This window comes from Accipiter gentilis, chromosome 33 (assembly GCF_929443795.1).
Source record: "Accipiter gentilis chromosome 33, bAccGen1.1, whole genome shotgun sequence".
Taxonomy (NCBI): domain Eukaryota; kingdom Metazoa; phylum Chordata; class Aves; order Accipitriformes; family Accipitridae; genus Astur; species Astur gentilis.
In genome coordinates, this window is record NC_064912.1 from 3,289,888 (window position 1) to 3,312,606 (window position 22,719).

The following is a 22,719-nucleotide window of genomic DNA, read 5'->3' on the forward strand; positions in this document are numbered from 1 at the left end:
ATTTTTTTAAATCCAAATTCAAGCTAACACTCTTATAAGAACAGCACACTCTCTGTTCCCCCCACCAACACTTCCCAAATGAAGTGGTTCTCAGAAGCATTGGTTTATTGCATCTTCCAGCCCTTGTTCCAAGCATGACCTTACACTAGACCCTAAGAAGCACCTTTGGTTTAATCTCTTTAACGAGGAAAGAAGTTACAAAACTTATGGTATTAAAATGATTAAAAGGTCAGCATTAAGGTATTAATTTCCAGTGCCAGCCAGATGGATTGATTTGTTTGTTTTTTCTTAACTGTGGATCCGAACAACATATTAGCTATTGCTTTGTCTGACTGTTACAGAATACAATCAATTTTCCTTATAGAATGGGCAGCTTGAAATCTTGAGTAAATGACTTGTTTCCAAAAGAAAGATGTTGCTTCTGACGTTGGAAGTTTTCGTGACACACGAGTGAGATTCAGTGTCACTGAAATTATTTGATGCAGGACTGGCAATGCTCTGCTGTGATGAGATCATGCAAAATCTCTGGACTGGAAGTGAGCCATGCTCTGCACTTTGGCACTCAGTACAGTGTGCAGCCTGTATGGAAGCCAGGAGCCTCTTGTTTTCAGAGTGCCCAGACTCCGGGATGTGCTGTCAGTGGGAAGAACCCTGTTAGACTTTTCCATCAAACTCGCTGAAGCTTTGCGGTGTCTGCAGTGCTACATATTCCAAGGGTAGTGATGGGTGGTTTCTTCACGAACATACCAGTAAATCTAGTGTTTTTACATGGGTTAGAAGTACCATGTGTGAAGTTTGGCTTCCAGACACCAGCTTTGTCTCACAGTTATCCTTATGACCAGCAGATGGAGTTGAGAGAATATTACTTTTTGGAAGTGAAGGAAATAATTTCTCCTTGGTTTTCTTGACTAGAATTGGAGTGGTACATCTTCCCTTGTGTTTCTTTCCCGTTCTCTTATTAAACTACATCTCAAGTTTTCTGTTGCCTTCTTCCTTGTTTCTGTGTTTCTTTTTATGTTCTTTGGGTTTCTTTATTAACAGATTTTGATCAGAAGAGAGAAAAACGATGACTGGGGCATGAGGATATCTTAAGTGTGCCTTGCTGCGGACCTCCTAGAGAGATGAAGAAAGCTTTTAAACTGGGAGGCCAGGTTTAATTAGAACAAGTAGAACTGTAGCTACTTAAAATAGACAACTTGTATTTTATTCTAGAGACCAGAAATAAAAGGCTTTATGAAAAAATCTCTATTGTGTCCTTACAGTAAGGAAAGCTTGCTTTCTTAACCTTTCAGTGATTTTTTTTTTTTTTTTTTTCCCCCCTCTTGCAGCAAACTCCGCCTTCTTTTTCACTGCGGGAAAGGTCTGTGACTGTCGCCCCAGAGGCATGCTGTGTGTCTGCTTGCTGCTATCATCAGCAGTCTCCCAGTCTTTGGTGGGCTTGCTGTTTGCTGTGCTCACCTTCCCTGTGCCTGCCCTGACCTGCACTCTGAAAGTTTCTCTTTCCCAGGCATGCTCACTCCTCTTTCTCAGGAAGATCCTACCTGACTGGAAGTGGAGCAGCAGACTATCAAACAGCTGGGAAAAGCTCTTGTCTGTGTTGCTTAGCCATGGTCTTCTAAAGGAAAAGATCTTAATAACCTGGAAGCAAATCTAACAGATAATGTCCAGTGCCAGAGAAACTATGTTACTATGTTGGGAACAAAGTAGGCATCCCTATTCTGTCTTAGTGCAGGAGTTCATCCTGGGAACATGTATTCCTTTGAATTGTGGAACATTTTAATTTTTGCACCATCCATAAATAATGGTGCCATGCTGGCAAAAGCAAGCTGAAAAAAAGGATCTGCTCTCTCCCCAGTGCTCTGGCTCATGTTCACTCTCCCATCCTCTGTATATGAATATATGTGGTAGAGAATATCCATTGCCATTTCCTATGCTCTTCCAGCAGTTGAGGTGAAGTACTCCATAGCCAGGACTCTGACAGCATGGCTTTCCTTCACTTACACTTAAAACTTCTCATTTGTCTCTTATCCACAAATTGGGATTTTTAATGTTGATCATTCCTCAGTCTGTTTTATCACCCAGTAAATTCTATATAAAGCTCTCTTAAAATTTTGTGCACTTGATTTCCTGTATGTGACAGCTGGACTCTGTCTGCAGATTCCTATATGAAGCTTTGTTCATTTTTGTTGCTTTGAAACACTTCTTCATTATATGCTTCTTGTCATTTGCTGGTCCTTCAAATCAGAAAGCTTATCAAGACAAGGAGATAGAACTCCAAAAGTGTATTATTAAGAAAGATGCTGATCCAGCCTTGATTCCCAGCAGAGTCAACTGCATAATATTGAGGCATTTGCTGGCTTTAAAAGAAAACTCTTTTGCAAATTAAAAGCCAGGTGCATTGAGGGCACTCTCTAGGACCAACTATTCAAGTTCCTTCTATGGAATGACCATAGGAGCCTTCTTGCCTTTAGTGGTTGCTGTGGGCTTGTGAGGCTCAGTCTGCAGTACCAGCTTCAGAGATGGAAGTTATACTCCATAGTGGTAAGAGCAAGTTGGAAGATGAAAATACTCCTTTTCACTTTTTACATGAAAACTCTGCCTCTAGCCATGTCAATGCCAAAGCTTTGAAATAAATCTTGGGCTCTGAACATATTCTTCATGTTAAGACTGTGCATCATGTCAGCTTTGTACGTGGGACCTGAGAGTATCACCTTCCCTTTCTTCTCATTTGTAGCTGCATTGCAATCTCTCAGATTGGTGCTACTAACAGGCTAACATAATTTCTTGCCACTCAAGTCAATTACTCTCCAGAGAGCATGACCACCTTCTGAGGCTGTGTCTGGTTCAGGAAGCCTTTTTTTCCCCCCTCATCTTCTGCCCACCATAAAGACTCAAAATCAGGAATCAGAACCAGATTCTGATTCTTTCTGCTACTTGGATGAGAAAATGCAGCACTTTGGGGTTATTGTGCACAAATGCAAGCACTTGTGCCTGTAGTACTTCCACTTGTCAGCCTGTTCTGTGTGTGCATGGACTTCTTGAGCCAAAGCAGACCTTCAGATTCCTGGTGTCGGGAATCATTCCTCCTGTATGGATAGGACCAGGCTGTTCAGACCATGCCTGTTCACAGTAACTGATGGAACCAGAGAAACCATCTTCCACACAGAGGATATAAGATGAATTGCAAGAAGTGTAAACTGGTTCTGTGTTTCACAAGGAAGCTCTGGTGGTCATCAGAGAAAGCCTGGGTTCTTAAGTGACTGCACTGAGAAATGCCTCCTTCCTTGATGCCATCAGATAGCTGCTGCTTGAGCTCTTGTTGGGGTTTTGTGACAGAACAGTGCTTCCTGGGTTGTTCAGAGATGGTTCAGTGCTTATTAGAGCATTCCTGCAATTCCTGTTTGCAGGAAGGACTTCTTTCAAGCTTAATGTAAATGTGCAGGGTACGTGATTGGAGTTGATCACACTGTGAATACTGAATTCAGATAGAAGTGTTGCTAATTAGAAGTGTTATTTGAGATTTACAATATCATGCATATATCCACTTTATGCCTGCTATCCCTTCTCTGAAAATGACCCTCAAGATCATACTTTAAGCCTGTGATTGAAGGGGAACTGAAGAGGTTTGGGTCTGTTTCATCTTACATACTCATGCATGAGTCAAGGTGGGATGCAGCCTTGCACTCTGCAGATACGGCAAGGGTTGTTTTTTTAAAGTCTTAATTGATAGACTGGATGCACCCTTAATGTAAGTGCACGTGTGGATGACCTGTTAAAAATCTCATGTTGCTAGTAAATAACATCCCTTTTCTAGTCCAAGATGTCAATAGCCTGAGAAACCCCAGGTATATAAAGTGCTACCTGCTTTCTGGTTAGGGTGAGGGAAGGTCTATAAAACAAACAACTGTATCAAAATAGTAATCCTTTGTGGCACTGGATTCTTAATTATCTCACTAAGTTCCACTGTTAATTACAAACCTGTCTTAACTAAAAGGCATTTTTTAAAATGCAGGATTTGTCCTAATACAGTGATTCCAGAAAGTGGTATTCTTCTATCATGGAGAAGGAAATAACATGGAAATAAAAAGAAGTTATGGAAGAAGAAATGTATTTTAAAAACATAATGCTATATGGAAGCTAGGCTGACACTGAGTTCTTTATCAGGTTGTTTAGCTGTTGAAAGATTACCAGTGCTACTGAAATTGGTGCCTACTCTTACAAGAAAAGGTACATAGTGTTTCATCTTGACAGACAATGTTGAGTGCTATTGAATATAAACACATTAAACCAGAGAGGATTACTGGCCATCTCAGTAAAGTAAAACTGCCTGGGAACTTTGTGTCCATCTGAGTCTATGAAGATGAGATACTTGTGCATCTGTGCTGCCCAGAAGCGCAGGAAGTTTTTGCTCTTCAGAATAGGGACAAGGCAGAACTATTTTCTTGTATGAATATACAGTTTCCATAATTTTAAGTGGTATTAATAGCTGCTTTACACTATAGAAGTGTTGTATTACTCTGTTTCTAGAAAAGCTGGTTAATGAAGCTACCGTCTCTGTTGGAGGTTTTAGTAGACTTTCAACCCCTAATCTGTTTGTTCTGTTTATGGTGAAGCTCAGCAAGCTAGGAAGAGAAGCAGAACTATCTTTTTTTACTGCGTGTGTCTGACCGTTGAAGCATTTATTTTAATTGTGGGAGCAGAATTGTCTGATTCTCCTACTTTGTCAAGAAAATTTTGTCATTGGGGTGAAGCAACGTGAAGCCTCCTGCTTGTTCTGGAGCGGAATGATTTCCGTGGTTGTTAGAGGATTTACGCACCTTTGGCGTGACTGCAGTGCGCTAGCACATCCCCGGCTTTGAACTGGTCCTGCAGAATGCTGTTCTTAAAAGACAAACTGACAGGGAAGAGATCAGCTTCCTCAAACAGTCAACAGTCCTGAAAGTAAGATAGATGGTGGAAAGATCATTTGTTATATTTGCAGGTTTAGGATTTCACAAGGTTGAAATAACGACCAACATAACTCTGTAGAGCTTAGGCAATATTCTGAGTTCTTTCTTTGTGCCTACCTGCAGGCACTCTCATCTGGACTAGAGACTGCTTGTTCTTCTGACTACTGATACTTCACGATTCTGCTTTTTTTTGTTTTTGTTATTTGATCTTCAAGAAATCCTTTTGGGTCAGGGCATCTGTGTTGAAACAGCTGCAGTCATGTCTGTTAACTGGTAGGGTAGTAAAAAAAGGAGAACTTTGGCTTGGGAAACAATTCTTTGACTGGGATGAAAACATCACTTCCAACAAGATTTTCTTTGGCATAGTCTCTGTATTTTTCTGCAGATTGGCTGAACTAATTGTTTCCTATTTGTGACCCAAGAATTGTTTCAGCAAAACCTGTCTGCTCTTGTGGATTTGTTCACAGAAGAAATGGAAGACTTAATTTCAGCTGCATGCACTGGGAGCATAAGTGGATGGGTTTCTTTCACCCTCTTTCCTTTTATTGTTCTTTTTCTTGCAAGCTCAAGACAAACAGATGCAGCAGTTCCTCTTTGTTTAAGACTTACTGTAATCATTTTCAGTGGCAGAGTCCCCACCTCCTCCATCAAATAGCAGTCATTGTGTTTTCTGCTTGATCTTGTGTGTGCTTCATTCTCTGGAAGAAAAACTAGTTCTTTAAAACCTGATGTGCAGGTAGCAAAGCTGAGGACAAATCTTGCTGCTGGAGTAGTGAGAACTTGTGCCAGGGAACCTTTTGTTGACCTAAGAATATGAGGTTTTTTGCTTTTACGTGCTTTGTTTTGTACACTGTGGAATTTTCTGGGGAGTCCTTCTCAAAGGTCAAAACTAGAGCGGGCTACAAATGGTGCATTCTGTCACTGAAGTGTGATTTTTCCTTAAATGTAATAAGCAGACTTTGGTCAGTAGTTCTGTAGACAGCACTGAACTATTTCCTCTGTATCTCCCCCATATAATCTTGTTCTTCCTATATTCTATTTATAAGTGGTTTTAATGGCTGGTTTTCTTTAGGTAGCTTAGAAGTTGGTGAGCTTTCCTGTGGTAACCTTTATTTACAGTGCATAATCAAAGTGATTCTTGGGACAGTTTCATGTTTGTCTATGAGATTAATTCAGGCTGCAAATCACAGGTATTTAAGCCATGTTGTAGGCTGTGGATGTGTTTAATTTTGAAAATCAGGTTTCTACGTTTGTTGTCCTTCAAATGTTCAGGAAGGTAGTAGAAGGGCTTCTAAATCTGTGCTGAAGAAATGACGTGTTAAGGAAGCTATTTCTCTTCTGCTCTGTTACAAGCTATGTCTTAGACTGAAGATCTCTGTGGGTATGCAGGCTCTGTCAGGCAGGGCTCAGGTATTGGTAGAGAAGTGTGTCCATAAAGAATGGATGCTGGAAATAGATAGGATTTTACAAGCTGATACAAGCTAGCGTCACACTGTAGTTAACTCTAGTTCACTTCAGTAGACATAATGCAATCCAGATCTAGGTGGCCCTTTATGGGAGAAGACTGTATACATCTTACCTTGGAAATTTTCTTTATGAAAGGAATAGCAGCACTCGCTTGTGAGAAGGCTAATTTAGGCTTGGAAAATCAGTTCTACCTTTTAGTGTAATATATACAGACAGTCATATAATTTTGACTGTCTTCTCCCATTGGACTGGTCTTTCTGTTGGGGACAAGAAACTGGGATTGAAGTGTATAAAACCTATAATATGCAAATATAGTACTAAACAGACTTGAATTCCACCTCCAAGTGTGGTAAGAGCTCATTCCTGTTGGAAGTATGATCTGTCTAATAAATAAAAGATTTTGGATGGTTTGTTACTTAAACTACTGTTTGTAAATATCTTAAGAGGAACCTCTCAATGCATTTTTGCTGTTCCAAGGTTAGAATAGAAATGTTTGAGAATGCTACAGAGACTGGCATAATAATCCTTGTAGCCAGTTGTAGCAGAATGCTTGGCAAATAGTCTTGTGATACTCAAATTATTATACAAGATTAAGATAAGAATTGAGACTTGCAAATGCCATGCTAAACTATCTGTTTTCTCAGTCCCAGATGCAAACCCAAGTACAGCAAGTGGGAATAGTACCGACGCAGGCAATGGCAACTGGACCAACAGCAGATCCAGAGAAGCGCAAACTGATCCAGCAGCAGTTGGTTTTGCTGCTTCACGCTCACAAATGTCAGAGACGTGAGCAAGCAAATGGAGAGGTGCGGGCCTGCGCTCTCCCGCACTGTCGAACCATGAAAAACGTCCTCAACCACATGACACACTGTCAAGCTGGGAAGGCCTGTCAAGGTGAGAACACGTTGCTGAAGGTACTCTTGCAAATGAGCTGTGTAAGGTTTCCTGCATATTTGTCAGCAGTGTTTCTCTTCTTGTCAAGAAGATCCTTATACCTGGCACAAATGAGTACCAAAACTGGTTCTTTAATTAAAATAGCTGTTCCTTTTTTCATTACTTTTGCCTGGTTTCCATTTCTGATCTCTCCGCAGTTGTCAATTTAGAAAACAGAATGCAGTGTTTGCCCTTCAGAAGTAGGATGGTACCAAAGCAGCCTTGCAAGCGTCTTTCTTGTCTCCTTTGCTGTGTAAAGAGGGTGTAATATCTACTATGTCTTTGTCTTAGATTGTAATACTAATTTCCTTAATTTGTTGTGGCATTAGTGGGTCCAAAAAATTTTAGTTGCGTTTAGCTGTGTTTAGTTATGTACAGTATTGCTTGTAAAGGAGAAAGAATACAGTTGCTCTAAAAAATGAGATGAGTTAATTCAGAACCAGTTAACCAAGGAGTGACCTTAATTCTATTGCTTTTCCTCATTACAGTTGCTCATTGTGCATCTTCGAGACAAATCATCTCCCACTGGAAGAATTGTACTCGGCACGACTGTCCTGTGTGCCTTCCTTTGAAAAATGCCAGTGACAAAAGAAATCAACAACGTAAGTAGTTGTTTTACTGCTGTCACAATGGAATGATAGTGTTAAAATAAAGTTGATGAAATGTGCAGTGTAGGAATAAACTTGACAGTTTGAATTTAATAGCTGTTTAATAATCTTGTATAAGGCTGAATATACTAGTGAATTCTCTTTTCTGATCATTGAATGCAATTTATTACTTAAATACACAATAATTGAAGAGGGAAAGTCTCAGATCAAGTGCATATCCATTTTTAAAGAGTGTGGCAACTTCTAACTGGTGTTTTATTGTGAAGCAGGTCAATAGATTCCAGTTATAGTGCAGTTTTAGATATAGGTAGGGTTTTGAGGAAGATATAAGCTACTTCATTATTTGTCTTACTGCTAGAAACAACTTAAATCAACATGCTAGTGATTAAGAATAATCAAAAATGTTTGGGGGGGGGGGAAATTCTTGTGCACAGAAAGATCTGGTCTGGGTGTCTTAATAATTGTGTTTAATGCTGGTATAGACTAGCTGAAGTTCTGCAAATCATGGTGGTTTTGCCCATGCCTGTTTTTTATAATAGCTTAGCTATTACTGATGCTTGGAGGCAGTCAATTTCTAGTGTATTTTTTCCCTCTTGCTCTGAAACAGAAAATACTGAACTTGTGTTGATAGGCTTGCTTCTCATCAAATTCTTTGAAAAGATGCCAAGGTAGAACATTTTGCAGCATAGATGCAGCAGTTCTAGAAATCTAAGTAATGTTGTGCCTAAGTATATTTAAATAAGGGTTAAGAAGTGGAAATAGCTGGAGGACTTGTGAAGCTTGTACCTTTGAATCATTTTGGAAGCATTCTGCTAATTTCCATTTAGACTGAGACTGCAGTGAGGAGCAATAGTAAATCTTGGAGGATAGAGAAGAGCTCCTAGGTTAGGTGAGATTAAGGCAGAGGAGAGAGTAGCTGGTAAGACTGTCCAAATTATCCATTGAGCATGCTTTCATTATGGTTTCAGGAGGTTTGGGTTTGTTCCCCTCCAAAACTGAATCAATTATAAATATAGAGCTACTTGGAGCTAAGGATTTTGTTTTCATTTTACCAAACTTCTCCTTGGTAAACAAGATATGTCTTTTGTTTTGAAAGTAGTAATTTGTTGCAAGTGATTAATTATGTTTGGCCTTTGAAAAATGTGTTGAAAGCTTTGCTTTTTAATATGACATGGTCCATTTGTGCATAACATCCTTATTACACAGTTGTTATCAAAGTGCTAACAACATCTAGCACAACAGAATTGTTTTTTTCAATACAAGCTGCTGTAGAAAAGTACTTTGTGCAGTATTTGTTTTTATGTCATTCATACAACTTATCAGAAGAGAAGGCACTTGAACAAAAACAGTCCTTAAAAATAATTTTGTTATAGGATCAAACAGGATGTTGTTTGAATGCAACAGAATTATAAGTGTAGAGTTTGGCTCTCTTGTTGCATGTGGGGGAGATAAATATGAAATCTCCTTCTTCAATTAATCAATAATCCAGTGATAGTAACCATGAAAATTTGTGGTTTAGTATGCTGAGGTGCAAGGTTCTTTGTTCTGAATTATGTCTGAGTCATACACATAACACCTCATGGTTTATTTGAAAGTAGAAGATGAACACTAAAAGTCTTGTTTAGATGTATTATAAAGGATACCCCTTTTTAGGTGTTAAAAAATGTTTGTGAAATTATTTACATTAATGCATGCATTTGAAAACACTGTGCCTGATCTGGTGAAAACTAACCTAAGCTAAGTTTGTTTAAGACTTGAAGAAAATGTTGGCTCTCCTAGGAATAAATAATCATAGCATCTACTAAATCGAGGGGAGGAGAGGGTCTGCATATGGCAGAGTATGAGGAGAACGTTTAGAAAAGGAAAAAGAAATGAGAAGTATAGTGACCCTCATTACTTTTGTCAGGCTATTGTCCTTACAGAATGAATGACCATGTGATGCTTATTAAAGAATTTTGAGTCCTAGAATCCTCCTTCCTGTGCTCATGCCTGTTTCACCATTGTTACTTTGAGTCCTGTTGTATCAGTGCTGGGCTTTCAAGCAGCTTCTTCAAAGTGTGACAGTCTTCTAGAAAGTTCTGCAGTTCAGCACTTCTGAAACATTGCGATAGGGTGGCTTGCTTCCACCCTTCCCATGCGCAGTGGTTCATGTGCTCTTTGTAGCTATCTATTCCTACCCCTTGGGGAATTTTCATGCTGCAAAAAGTCCCGGGGTTTAGGTTATTACCACGGAGCTGGTTCTTTACAGGTATCTTACTCCATGTTGTAGTGTTTAGATTCTTTGCAAGGAACATCTGTGCCAGGTTTCATTTGTGTAGCTTTTTTTTTTTCCCTAAGTAATCTTGAACTAACTTTTATTGTAATTGTTGATAGTAGTATGACTTATTAATAGTACATGTTGGGACAAATTTTAAATTCTTTATGTTCTACATGGCTCTTACTGTGTATACCATGTATACCTCTGGGGGATAGGGGTAAACTGCAAAACAAGTGTTATTTTGCACATGCTAAAACATGAAATTTTTCTTTTGAATAGGCCAGTGACTCCTGTGTTTTGAAGTAAGGAAATTTGGTTGAAAAGTTTTGGGGTTGGAGGGTTGTTTTTGTTAGGCAGTACTTCTTGCTCCCTGCTGAGCCCACCACAGTTCGAGTTATAAACTCTTGCAAAGAGCTGTTGGTATATTTCCTAGTTTTATAGTTCTATGATAACAGTTATTTTTCTGAAGATTCATCTTGTCATGCACATGTTTGAGCTTCTTAATTCTCATGTTTCTGGCCTGGGCAGGTGTGTATTGTGCCACCAAGCAGCTACTGGCTATGCTTCCCCTTGCAGCCCTACAGGTGGTGATAAGTGTGCTGTGCTCACTGTTTATTATGACCTGGGCCATCCTTATGCTTGATGAGCTTCATTTCAGGATCAGGGGACTCTAGAAAACCTTTGGGATCCCTGCTCAGACTGGAAAGTGGAGTTGTGAACACAGAGCTAGTCTCCCCTTTATTTTTCCTTGTAGGAAAATTATAAATAAAATGCAGTGAGGAAAAAGCTGTATTGAGAAAGATGAAGATTAGTCATCTCAGATTTACTCTAAAAATATGATTTTAAAGAAGACTGGGCCAGAAATTCCTTACTGTGTGGACTCGGGGATGAAGGGTGGGAATCTGATGACAGAAATGGAAATAGGTACTAGGAGCTAGCTGGCTGAAGGAGTAGGTTATTGAGTATGGGCAGAACATGAAAGACCTGGATGTAGAGCATTTGGGAACTAACCCTTTGTAGAGAAGGAAGGAGCACATTGATGCACAAGGAAATGTGCTCGGAAAGAGTAGGCAGCAACTTCTTCACTAGAGCCTGTTTCCTGTGAAAACTGGAAATGAAATCCAGTTTGCTGAAGTCTTACTGTCAGTAACTGTCTGTAAAATCTACCAAAAAAAAGTTGTGGGTTTGTTTGTTTTTTTTTTCCAAGTGCTGGAAATCATACATAATAGTCATCTACCAGCTATCAGTTATTCCACTGAGCCACATGATAGATGGTTAGCCCACAGATTAGGAAGTTCCACTCATTGACTAATATTATGCTATACTGTGAAGGCTTTTAGTTTAATGCTTAACTTTAAATAAATATTAAAATAGCATTCATGGTGAAGTTTAATACTGACATTTCCTACCTTTAAGGTGCTCGTAAAATCTTTACTTACCCCGTGATCTGATTCATGATACAGCCTTTAATTAAACGATTGTTGCAGGACAGGCTTGTGCTGAGGTAAGTCAAGGTTACTAGCAGAATTTTTGCTCCAGCCACTAGGAGAGATGTAACAAGCAGAGTGAGGAGCTTCAGGACAGAGCATTTGAATACTGCTGAACAAGTCTGAATTACAGAATTTGGAAACAAAATGAAAAACTTAAATCAGACTTCTCACATGGATTAGCATGTTGCTTTCACTGGGGTGATCAGGTTAGAGAGGGTGTTCATACTTAAAATAGCATTAGGAGTCTGTATTTAGAATAAATTCTGATCAGCTGGAGGGGCAGAGCGGTTCCCCTCTGGAAGACATGAATGCAGTTTCATTAAGGCAGCATTATCGACTTTGCACACTGAAACAGGAATCCTGTAGATGAGATAGTGTTTGATCATTCAGATTACATCCTAATGCATATGCCTAAGACGGCCTGATCAGGACTGTTCAGGAAGTTCTGGGGCTGCTTAACTTCTGCTTGTTTGAACTTCCACTCTTAAGATATATAAAAACATGTGACTTTAACAGTGAGACATATGGAGCTCAGTTGTCTTTAAAGCATTTAGAATGTGAACAGTCCTGTACAGAGTTGTCTTCACACTTATAGCTTCTGTCATGAGCTTGTCAATGTCTGAAGCATCAGTTAATTAAAAAAATCACAGTAGACATTGCTTCATGTAGCAGTGGCCTAATGTGATAACTCGTGTTTGTTTCAGTGCTGTATTTATTTTAATTGACTTGATTTCCTATGGTATCTGCCACAGAAAGGACTGCATTTGCACTTGATCTGTCCAGTATGGAAATTTAATTGAGTTACAAAGTATAGAAAAGCTGAGACTAAATAGTTGGAGCCACTCACTTCCGTGCTGGAAGTGTACTGCTCACTGTAAGATTGTAGTCTGTCCCCTAATAGTAATACTTCAGTTTGAAGTGTTGAAGTAACATTTGGCTGTTTACCAGCTTTAGTGAGTTTTGCCTGCTTGAACAGGTACGTGCACACATCTGGAACTTCTTGGAGATACCGTTAGTCTTTTCAAACTGCAAGACAAAACAGTGATCTTCGTACATTGTCCCCTTGCAATAATGGTAGTAGTTTTATGAAGAAGCAGTGGGACTTTTTTCATTTAGAATAGACTCACTCTCCATATTGTCACTTTTAAAGTGACATTCAGACTGTCAACTGTGATAAATACCCAAACTGAGTTTTTATACGTAGCCTTTGGTCTGGGGCAGAAATAGAGATCTGGAAATCTGATCTTGCTTAAGTAGACTTCTCTAGAATTGGCTGGATTGTGCTACCTAAAGCTGCTCTAACACACAGGCTGAACTTGTGCTTCATAGTAACCAATACCACTGTCAAAGCTCAGCCCAAAGCCGTGGGCAAGAGGTGGTTGACTTCTCCAAGCTCTGTCTTAGCTTCAGTGTGAGCTTCAAGCCAAGCTTGCAGTCCTCAGAAGATCACTGCCAGCTTTTTTCCCCAGAAGAGCATGAGAATGGTGAAATGCTTGGCCATCCTCAGTGGGATGGCTAGAAGCCATTTTCCTGTTACCAGCCTTCAGCATCACCTGTGGTCATTCTACCATCTCCAGAGACGTATGTGTCTCTGATTTACAGCCAACACTGAAAGCATGTGGGGTTTTTTTTGTTGTAACTTTTCCAGAGAAATATCATCCTCTTTCTCTAACAAGCTGGAACTTTTATTAGCTCCTGAGTAGATCCTTTGCCTCTGAAGCCTTTTGAATTCCAGGGTGCCACAAGTTTTGTGCTACTTAACCTTTCTAGAGACTTCCTCCTGTTTCCTGGCTTGCACTAGTGTAAAGGTATCTTTCTGTTAGATTGTGTGATTCCACAGTGCTATGTGCAAGTCCAACAAGAAATTCATACAGTTGCTCTTTAATATGGGGTTTTTTGTTTTGGGGTTTTTTTTTTTTAATGAAACTGATAGGATCTCAGTCAGCTTCTGTCTTTGTTTTTAAACTTGCTTGGAAATGATCAGTGAGTTCAAAAGTTATTATGAATGTTTCCACAGAATGTAAGCATATGTAAGCCTAATTTCCATGGTAAACCCAGCATTGAAATTACTGTGGATTGTCCTTGGGGAAAAAAGGATGTTTCTGTGGGGCTGCTTATCCTGGAGAGAGGAGTCTGACTATATTTATTTGTAGTTCTTTGGCAAATGAGATCAAATTGAATTCTCATCTGGAGAGGGAGAAGTCTGGACTCTGTAATGTGTGTGTTTTCTCTTGGATGGAAGCTGAAAGCGTGTGTATCTTTTTCAGTGATTCTCTCAGTTTCCATAGTGGGTAAGGATTTAAGAAAGCCTAGATAATGGTGTTAATGTCTCAGAAGGCTTCTTTTCCTAATATTTTTTTTCTAACGATGTGCTGCTTCTAATATTTCAATAAAACAGCTATTGTTGCCTATATTAAAAGCTATTATTGTTGCTATGTTTAGCTCACAAATTTTTAATGCACTTTACATATTTAATTACTTGAGGGGGAAAATGTGAAGTATGTATTACTTCTACCAGAGTGTTACCAAAATGCAGTGTCTCCATAGTGAAGGATATACTCCATGTGTCATTCACAGTGGAACATGTTATTACTTAGAACGGTAGCTAAAATAAGGACCAGAAAGCAGATTTTTATTCACTTCTGGGTTTAGTAAAAACTACTTTTCCCTGTTGTTTCCATTTCCTGTCTACAATGGAAATGACTCTTCCATACATCTGTGCAGTGAGAGAGGTTGGTTGGTTGTGGTGGTCATATAGATTAATGAATACCTAAATACTATTATCTAAATCATTTACCAAAACCTGTGGCAGGCTCATCCCCTTTCTGACTCTTCAAATTATTTTAGATTTTGTCAGTACAATCTGAAACCCATCAGGGCTTTTCATATCTCTGAATAACTTGGGTTTTAGGGTAATTTGGCCTTCAGAGGATTCATCTAGTGACTGCTCGGAATGAAAATTTCTGCCAACAGATCTTCAGTATTACCTTTGTGTCCAAGGACACAGTATTTCTGCTGAACTCAGGATCTCTGTTCTGGAGCCAAATATTTTGACCTAAAATGGGATTGATGGGAAAGAGGGAAGTAGAGGAATTAATTTTTTTTTCTCCCCTTAGTCTACTGTCCCAAGCATGAAAATCCTATTTAGCTTTATATTGGAGCCTATACTTTATGTATATTACAGTAATTATGGGCTTATCTACCCAAAATTTACAGCACTTCTCTTTAGACTGCATGTATTAATTGCTAGGGTGGTTTCTGTCCTGTAGAATCAAAGGCTGAGTTTCCCCACTTGGCATCTCGGGTGTCGTTCTGTCCTTTGGCAGAAAAATATATACTATATAACTATATGCATGTTCTGTTGATTCTTGGCATGATTTGTTTTATTGTTTGTCTTCATTGATTTTCCATTTTCTCTTATCCTTTCTTTTTTATAGCCCTTTTAGGGTCTCCAGCTGGTGGAATCCAAAATTCCATTGGTTCTGTTGGCACAGGCCAGCAGAATACTCCATCACTAAGTAATCCTAATCCAATTGACCCCAGCTCCATGCAACGAGCCTACGCTGCTCTTGGACTGCCGTATGGCAACCAGCCTCAAACACAGCTGCAGCCCCAGGTACAAGGCCAACAGCCGGCACAGCCTCAGGCTCACCAGCAAATGAGGACCATTAATGCATTGGGTAGGTGGAAAAAATACCAAGAAACTAAGGTGTTAAATTGAACTGTTGAATGTTTAGGATAGTCTAGTATTTCACTTGATCAGAGTAGTGACTTTCTGTTCATGTTGATTAATAACTTAAAATTATACTATTTATAAACACTACCATGCATTTAGATTTGAACATTAGAAAGCTTTGAATATATTGCCTCTGCCAAATAGCAGTAGTTTTAGTTCCTTTTAAAATATAGTCCATAGTTTATTGTTGTCTGAGGTGATTAGACAGAACTGCTGAAGGATTTTGGTTTAACAAGTATTTCACCTGTTCTAGCACACAATTCTGTCTCAAATGCTAATTTCTCTCTGGAACTTAATTGTTAGTATTATCTTCTTTTTAGCTTCTTGAACTAATCTTAAGAGTTTATGAATTTTAAATTCTAATAGACTAGTTTTTGTCAGAAAAAAAGTTCAGACTGAAAGTAACTTGATTCCATAAGTAGTTGCATATATGCACCACAGCAGATATTATCATAAAAGTACTTATCTGATACGCTGGGTTTTTTTGTTAAACAGTTGGGTCAGTAAAGTGTAGTTTTGCCATGTTGCTGTCAAAATTGTGAGCTGGGTACCAATGATGTTTAATTTTGTCCCAAAGGAGCGAACCAGATGAACCTTCCCGCAGGAGGAATAACAACAGACCAGCAAGCTAGTCTAATTTCTGAAACTGCTCTTCCAACATCCCTTGGGACAAATAAGTAATGCACACATTTTCATTCTTGCTCATTTAAACATTTATTTACATACTTATGAATGTAAATAAAGAGCATGCTTTAAAAAGTAATTGTGTTGGCATGGAAATGATCAGTCATATCTATGACTACGCTCTTCTTTCCTATTTCAATTCTGTATCTACGACTTTATCCCCCCAGAGAGCCCCAGAATATTTGGTAGGGCTAACTAAATTCCCAAGGAAGAATATTTTGTATTTTTAAGTGTACAAATACCTTAACAGTTGTGATTCTTTATCCTTCATACTGTGTCTTGTAAACTCCTGAGCTTTGCTGCTTTAGGCATTGCAATTTGTTGATATCAAAATTTCACTTAAAGTATGTTAAATGCAATAGCTAGAAGTGATGAAAGCAATTACTTCACGCATCAATCATACAACAAAACTTTGCATTCTTGTACTGTAACAGTCCCTTTTCTTTTAATTTTAGCCCACTAATGAATGATGGCACAAATTCTGGCAATGTTGGAAACCTCAGCTCAATGCCAACAGCTGCACCTCCTTCTAGTACCGGGGTAAGGAAAGCATGGCATGAACATGTCACTCAGGACCTGCGCAATCATTTAGTGCATAAACTGTAAGTATTCACCAAGACTGCATATTTTTCCTGAATGTTTTTAAAGAATTTCAATACACTATTTCTACTGTTAAGCTGAAAAGTTGTTGAGAAAATTATCAGTAGTGGTTATCTGATGCTAGGCCACTGAGGATGAGCTGTTACCTTTTTAACCCTTCTCTTCAGTTCGTTCTTCATGCTCATTAAGGAGTGGGTATGAAATTAGTTTATATTGCTAGTAAATTCGCTCTGCTGTAGTAAACAAGTATCTAGATGCTAGACTGTTAAACCTCACATTTTTTTTCATCATTGGATTTGCTTTAATCTTGTGAGAAATAGTACAATATTGTTGGGGTTTTTTTAAACAATTTTGATACACTTTTACATATCTGATTTATAAGGGAATGTCCAGGGTGAATATCATAAAGCTGTATTGAATTTGTTTTTTCCCTCTGAAGAATTTTTCTTTTATTATTTCTCCTTTCTTGTAGTGTCCAAGCCATCTTCCCCACTCCTGATCCAGCAGCACTGAAGGATCGCCGCATGGAGAACTTGGTGGCTTATGCCAGGAAAGTGGAAGGAGATATGTATGAGTCTGCTAATAGTAGGGTATGTTGCTTCAGTCCAGCTATTCACTGTATGTTAAAGAACAGTAGTATCACAAATCTTATGAGGATAATGAAAACCACAGAGAATCATTTTGCTGTCCTCTTGATGATGAAAGTCATACTTTGTGTCTATGACAGTGTTTGTATAGTCCCAAGCTTTCTGATTAATGTCACTCCAAGCTAATTCACCTCCCTGAGCTCCATGAAAACTAGACAACATTGTCCCAGCCCTGTTTTCATTCCTCCTGAAAATGTGTTTGCGCATGAAGATTGGAGCACAGCTTTCCCTTACTGACTTTCTCCTTTTTGGAAGTCTGTGTAAATAGTAGTTTTAAAACTAACTTAACGCCTCTTTACTGTTGGAGGTTTTCTCTAGGATTCGGTCCTGTTATACTGCTTACCTTTACCTGCACTGTTGGAATTACTCCTACTCAGCAGCACCGAGAGTAGTTTGGCTAAGACTCATAGCTGTTTCACATCTCAACATAATAAGTAGTCAGTTTGCCTGTGTTTGTCCTTATGCATGGAAAACAAGGCAGAATTCCTGTTTTTGTTCATGATTTTTGCAGTGTCTGCAAAGAGATGTCAGTTCAAATCTTTATTACTCAGAGGGAGCAAACCCCTGTTCATTGATATGCTGAGAATACTATTTCATTATGACACTGTGGTAATTATACCCTAAAGGAACCACTCCCTGAAAGTTTTCATCAGGTAAAGACAATGCTAGTAGCGCCAGTAATAATAGCTAGTGAGATTTTACCTGATCAGAATCTTAAGGTCCTTTCTTAAGTAAGTTAAGAGTCTCTAAAGAGAGTAGTTAGTGGCATTTCAGGTGATAGTCATCCAGTAAGACAGTAACACTTAGTCTGCCCCTCTCAGACCATCTCCCAGAAGAGCTGAAGGTGGAATGCAAGTTGTATTTCCTAGAGGCAGATAGGCAGTGGCCATACTTGTAATGCTGCTGCTGTGTCAGTGTTCGTCAGTGGCAATATCATATTCTCCTTGTGGCTACCAAGAGGTTGTTTAGCAAGGGAGACTTGTGTGTGATCACCCTTGATCATCCTGGCAGCTTTAGAGACCAACTTCATAGAGAATGAAGATTTCATAGACATAGATAGGCATCTAAATACCTTCTCAGTAAGGATGAGCATAGTACACTTCTGGTTATAAAATTAAATGTCTTCTGACCTCTATGCCAGATAAATATCCAGAAGTATCTTTTCTTCACCCCTTAAAACAACTGTCAAAGCCTCATTTCCAGAAGTCTCTTAAGGGAATTCATCTAACATTTGGCTCCAAGCAGCAAACTTGGAAGAAGGGAGTAGTTTAAAATGTATTAATGATGCTGTGTGGAATTGCTTCCTTTTTGAGGACGATCCATTCTACTTTGACATTGAAAAGCAGATTAGTATGAGGAATCATTGTAAGCAGTTTGACATTGGTTTAGTAGTATGTTCTCTTTGTGAACACATCCTTTTTTAGGAATCTTTGCAGTGTGAGAGTAGCACAATATAAAATTTACAAGTAGGAAGTTACAGGTGAAGTGTGTTGAGCAAGAGGAGGGAAGGGGCTGTGGTGCTTTTAAATTGGACAGCAGAAAGTGTCTGCACTGATGGATTTTTTTGAGACATTTGGAGGAGGGAAGTGACTTAAACCCAAAGCTTTATATTGCAACACTGGACTTTCTTAACATGGCTGGTGAGGAATATGTCTCATTAGTTTTCTGAAATGAACTCAATCCTACTGTAATAACAAATTCTGGTTTTGGTGAAAATTGGATGAAGACAAAATGATTATGTCACAGGTATCACTCAACCTTTGCTCCATGTAACACTGGGTTCTAAGAGCATAGGTGACCCCACAAAAGAAATGTAGTCTTGAGGGTTTATGTTTTGGTTTTTTCCTTTAACAGCTGCGTAATCTCATGCACTTGGCAGATGTGTGTCCAGCAATTGCTGACAAGCAAAATTGTCTACCTTGCTGTGCACTGTGACAGTCTTATTTGATCTGTTGTCAATGTGGATTGAGTAAAATGGATTTTTCATCTCATACAGATGTAGTGTTTAGTTGTCTCTACCCGTGGACTATTTTTCACTGATTTCCTCAATTCCTTTGGGGTTTTGTCTGGTTTTGTTTATTCCCTGCAAAGACTGTTGGTAGTCAGACTTCAGGAAAAGAGCGATTCCTTTCTTTATGTAAAAATTGATCTATCCTTAACATCTGTCTCCTGAAGTTTATTCAATGTAACTGTTGCTGGAGACATCTTTTTCTTTTGTCTGTGGATTAGTGGAAATGCTTATTATGAAAATAACAGTTAAAAAATCATTAACAGTTATAAACTAAATCACAGCTTCCTGTTGTTTTTTGTCCAAGCAACAGAGAACCTACAGTCTTCTCCTTTGTCTACTAATCTACTCAGGGTAGATACAAGACTTGGCTTTATGGCTAACCATCATATGTGTTTTCTGGAAGCTTTGTTTTTCCTTTTCTGCATGAAAGCAGTGATGAGACTGTCTCAATTTAACAGAAATCTGAAAAGAAATATTTCCTGTTTAAGTAGACAGGTGTATACATTAAAAAAAAAAAAACAAACAAACCACAGGTGACTACATGAGTTCTGTTGCTGCTTTCTTATACTTGATGCTGAGTAGTATTTTTTTCTTTTTTAGGATGAATACTATCATTTGTTAGCAGAGAAAATATATAAGATACAAAAGGAACTAGAAGAGAAGCGGAGGTCTCGTCTACATAAACAAGGGATGTTGGGAAATCAGCCAGCCTTACAGACCCCAGGACCTCAGCCTCCTGGTATCCCACAGGTGGCTGCTGCCATGGGCCAGGCACAGCCCGTGAGGCCACCCAGTAAGTACTTCTGTAGGAGATGCTTTACATTTCAGCTGTAGCTCTGCACAGTTTGTGTCCTTGGGCTCTCATGCTAATCCTGAGTTTGTATTTTAAATTGATTGTTACTGACCGTTCTTCTGTTCTGTTGCAGATGGGCCTATGTCCATGCCAACCGTGCCTATAAGTCGCATGCAGGTTTCTCAAGGTATCTATGTTTTCCTCTCTAATTGCAGTTTGTGGGTTCAAAATAATTGTTAGGGGGGGAAAGCTGACCTTCTCTTTTTCATTTGGAGTTGGGTGGGGGAACTACTGGGTCTGTCCTTTTTGAGCATCATTCTTTGTTGTTGCTCTGTGGCAGGAACTGTCTCAGTGCGTTCTTGTCTTAAGAACTGGCAGTATGTGCTTAGTACTTTGCTAGCAATTGGGGAGTAATTCAGTCCTTTCAAAAAGGAGAGAGCGCAAGCAAGAATACTGTGGATAATCTGAGTTAAAACACTGTAACGGCAGGGAGGGGAGGAGGATGTTGGCATTTTTTTATCAGTTAATTAGCCAAAAATACACCTGTAGCTGCAAACTTAGCACATTAGTCCTAGAATCTGTGTAACTAATTCTATCCTTTCTTGGTTTCTGATGCAAAGTACATCTAAAAAAGCCTTGTAGCTTGTTCATAGCACTCATGGCTTGCCATCACTGATTTAGGCTGCTGTGGACTTGTGGGTGTTGGTGTTCTCGTTTGGTGTGGTTTTGGGTTTTGGGGTTTTTTTCTTCTGAAAAATACAAACCCATGACTTTTAGGTGCTTCAGCTTCCTCCAAAAAAGTGCCCCCAATTATTTTATTTCTTGATTGAATGTTAGTAGTAAATTGAAACTTGTCTTGAAATTTCCTTGAGAAGTTACATCCTTTTAAAATTCATTTCAATAGGAGAAAAAGGTGATAGCAAGTATAGCTCCCATCATTATTTATTTACACATTTATTACTGTTAGAAAAGTTTGGGTGTTTTGGAGGAATTAAATGTTTTGTATGAAAGTCACAACAGCTTTTTAGGCATATTGTTAGCTTCTGTCCTGATTTGAGGCTAGGAGTTGCTTTCATATATGCAATATATATCTTTATCATATTTACTTCAAACATTTCAGCGAGGCCTGAATAAAGACATTGCTGTTTCAAGGCAAATACCTGTTTTTAAGAAACTATCTCAAGGTATTACTTACAAATAGCATCCTGTCTTTACAGATCATCCACACTCTTCATGTTTGCAATTTTTTTAGACACCAAAAGTTACATTTCACCCGAACTGGTATTCTTTTAAATATTTCTTGCATCCTGATTTGTCTCTTAAGCCAAGTAATTTGAATTAAGTTAAAGGAAAAAGATAATGTGGAGGGCAGTCAAACTTTAGTCATAACAAATGTGAATTTTATAGTAGAGTATACACACATAATGATGACTTGTTCCTAATGAGTTGTTTTGGGGGTGCATTTGCAGGAATGAATCAGTTTAACCCCATGTCCATAGGGAATGTACAGATGCCACAAGCACCCATGGGACCCCGTGCAGCTTCTCCAATGAACCATCCTGTACAAATGAACAACATGGGCGCTGTTCCTGCGGTTCGTACTTCTTGTTACCAAGTTCTCAAAATTGGTTGATTACATTTAGCAGTATCAACACTGATCTGAAAAGGCCATGTCATAGAGTAGTACTGTAAATTGTAGGTTAATTTCATGGAAACGTACTGAGTCTGTCAGGCTTTATCGAGGTGCTTGTTTTCAATATTTATGTGTTTAAAAAATAAATAAATAAATCTTTAGAGAGGTAGATGCCAGAGATGCAATAATCTCCAACAGTCTGTGGAAGAGCATAGTTGTTTCAGAAACTGTCTTTGCAGTATATGTACCTTCTTTATTCTCCATGAAAATGTGTTTTGATTCTTTAGAAAAACAAAAATAGTTTCACTTGATTATCTCTGTTAGCTCAGAGTACAAAATGGGAGTTTTAACAATCTTAGTAGCGTTTGAATATTACCTGTTTAAAAATAACTTTCTCATGAATACTGTGGAACAAATGCTAAAGTTATATATGTATGCCCACTTCCATTTGGTTTACTGAAGCCAGTTTTCCTTTTCTTTTTTTTTGGCCTATCTTTTGGTCAGTTACATTGAGGTTATTTTCCTTTGTCTTGCTACATAATACTAAATGGTAATATCTTTAATTTGGGTGTTCATTTTTAGATGGCAATGTCTCCTTCTCGAATGCCTCAGCCACAGAACATGATGGGAGCTCATTCCAACAACATGATGGGTCAGGCTCCTACCCAGAACCAATTCCTGCCCCAGAATCAGTTTCCAGCATCCACTGGGGCTATGAATGTGAACAACGTGGGCATGGGTCAATCAACAGCCCAGGCCGGGGTGGCACAGGTAAGATGTATTTTCTAATAGTTATTTACTTTAAATTATTTTCTTCTAATTTATTTATGTACGTTTATTTATATTTATATATCAGTTGTTTATTGTAGTCACCCCTGTCTTTGGGGAATCCTGGGTTACATCTGCCTTCT

The 22,719-nt window shown here is 38.7% G+C and overlaps 2 protein-coding genes across 4 annotated transcripts in view; one reads left to right on the top strand and one right to left on the bottom strand.

Annotated features, from left to right (window-relative positions):
- Positions 1-22,719, bottom strand: part of GLIS2 (GLIS family zinc finger 2) — a 300,390-nt gene that overhangs the window by 232,061 nt on the left and 45,610 nt on the right. The window lies entirely within an intron of this gene.
- Positions 1-22,719, top strand: part of CREBBP (CREB binding protein) — a 97,773-nt gene that overhangs the window by 40,842 nt on the left and 34,212 nt on the right. For 2 of the 3 annotated variants that reach the window (XM_049791144.1, XM_049791147.1), the window contains exons 4-13: positions 7,061-7,310; positions 7,838-7,951; positions 15,142-15,384; positions 16,018-16,117; positions 16,580-16,726; positions 17,197-17,314; positions 19,983-20,175; positions 20,309-20,362; positions 21,645-21,769; positions 22,391-22,579. In XM_049791144.1, coding sequence (XP_049647101.1) covers positions 7,061-7,310; positions 7,838-7,951; positions 15,142-15,384; positions 16,018-16,117; positions 16,580-16,726; positions 17,197-17,314; positions 19,983-20,175; positions 20,309-20,362; positions 21,645-21,769; positions 22,391-22,579 — 1,533 coding nt within the window. The remainder of the gene's footprint in view (positions 1-7,060; positions 7,311-7,837; positions 7,952-15,141; positions 15,385-16,017; positions 16,118-16,579; positions 16,727-17,196; positions 17,315-19,982; positions 20,176-20,308; positions 20,363-21,644; positions 21,770-22,390; positions 22,580-22,719) is intronic. The other variant, XM_049791146.1, reaches the window with a different exon arrangement.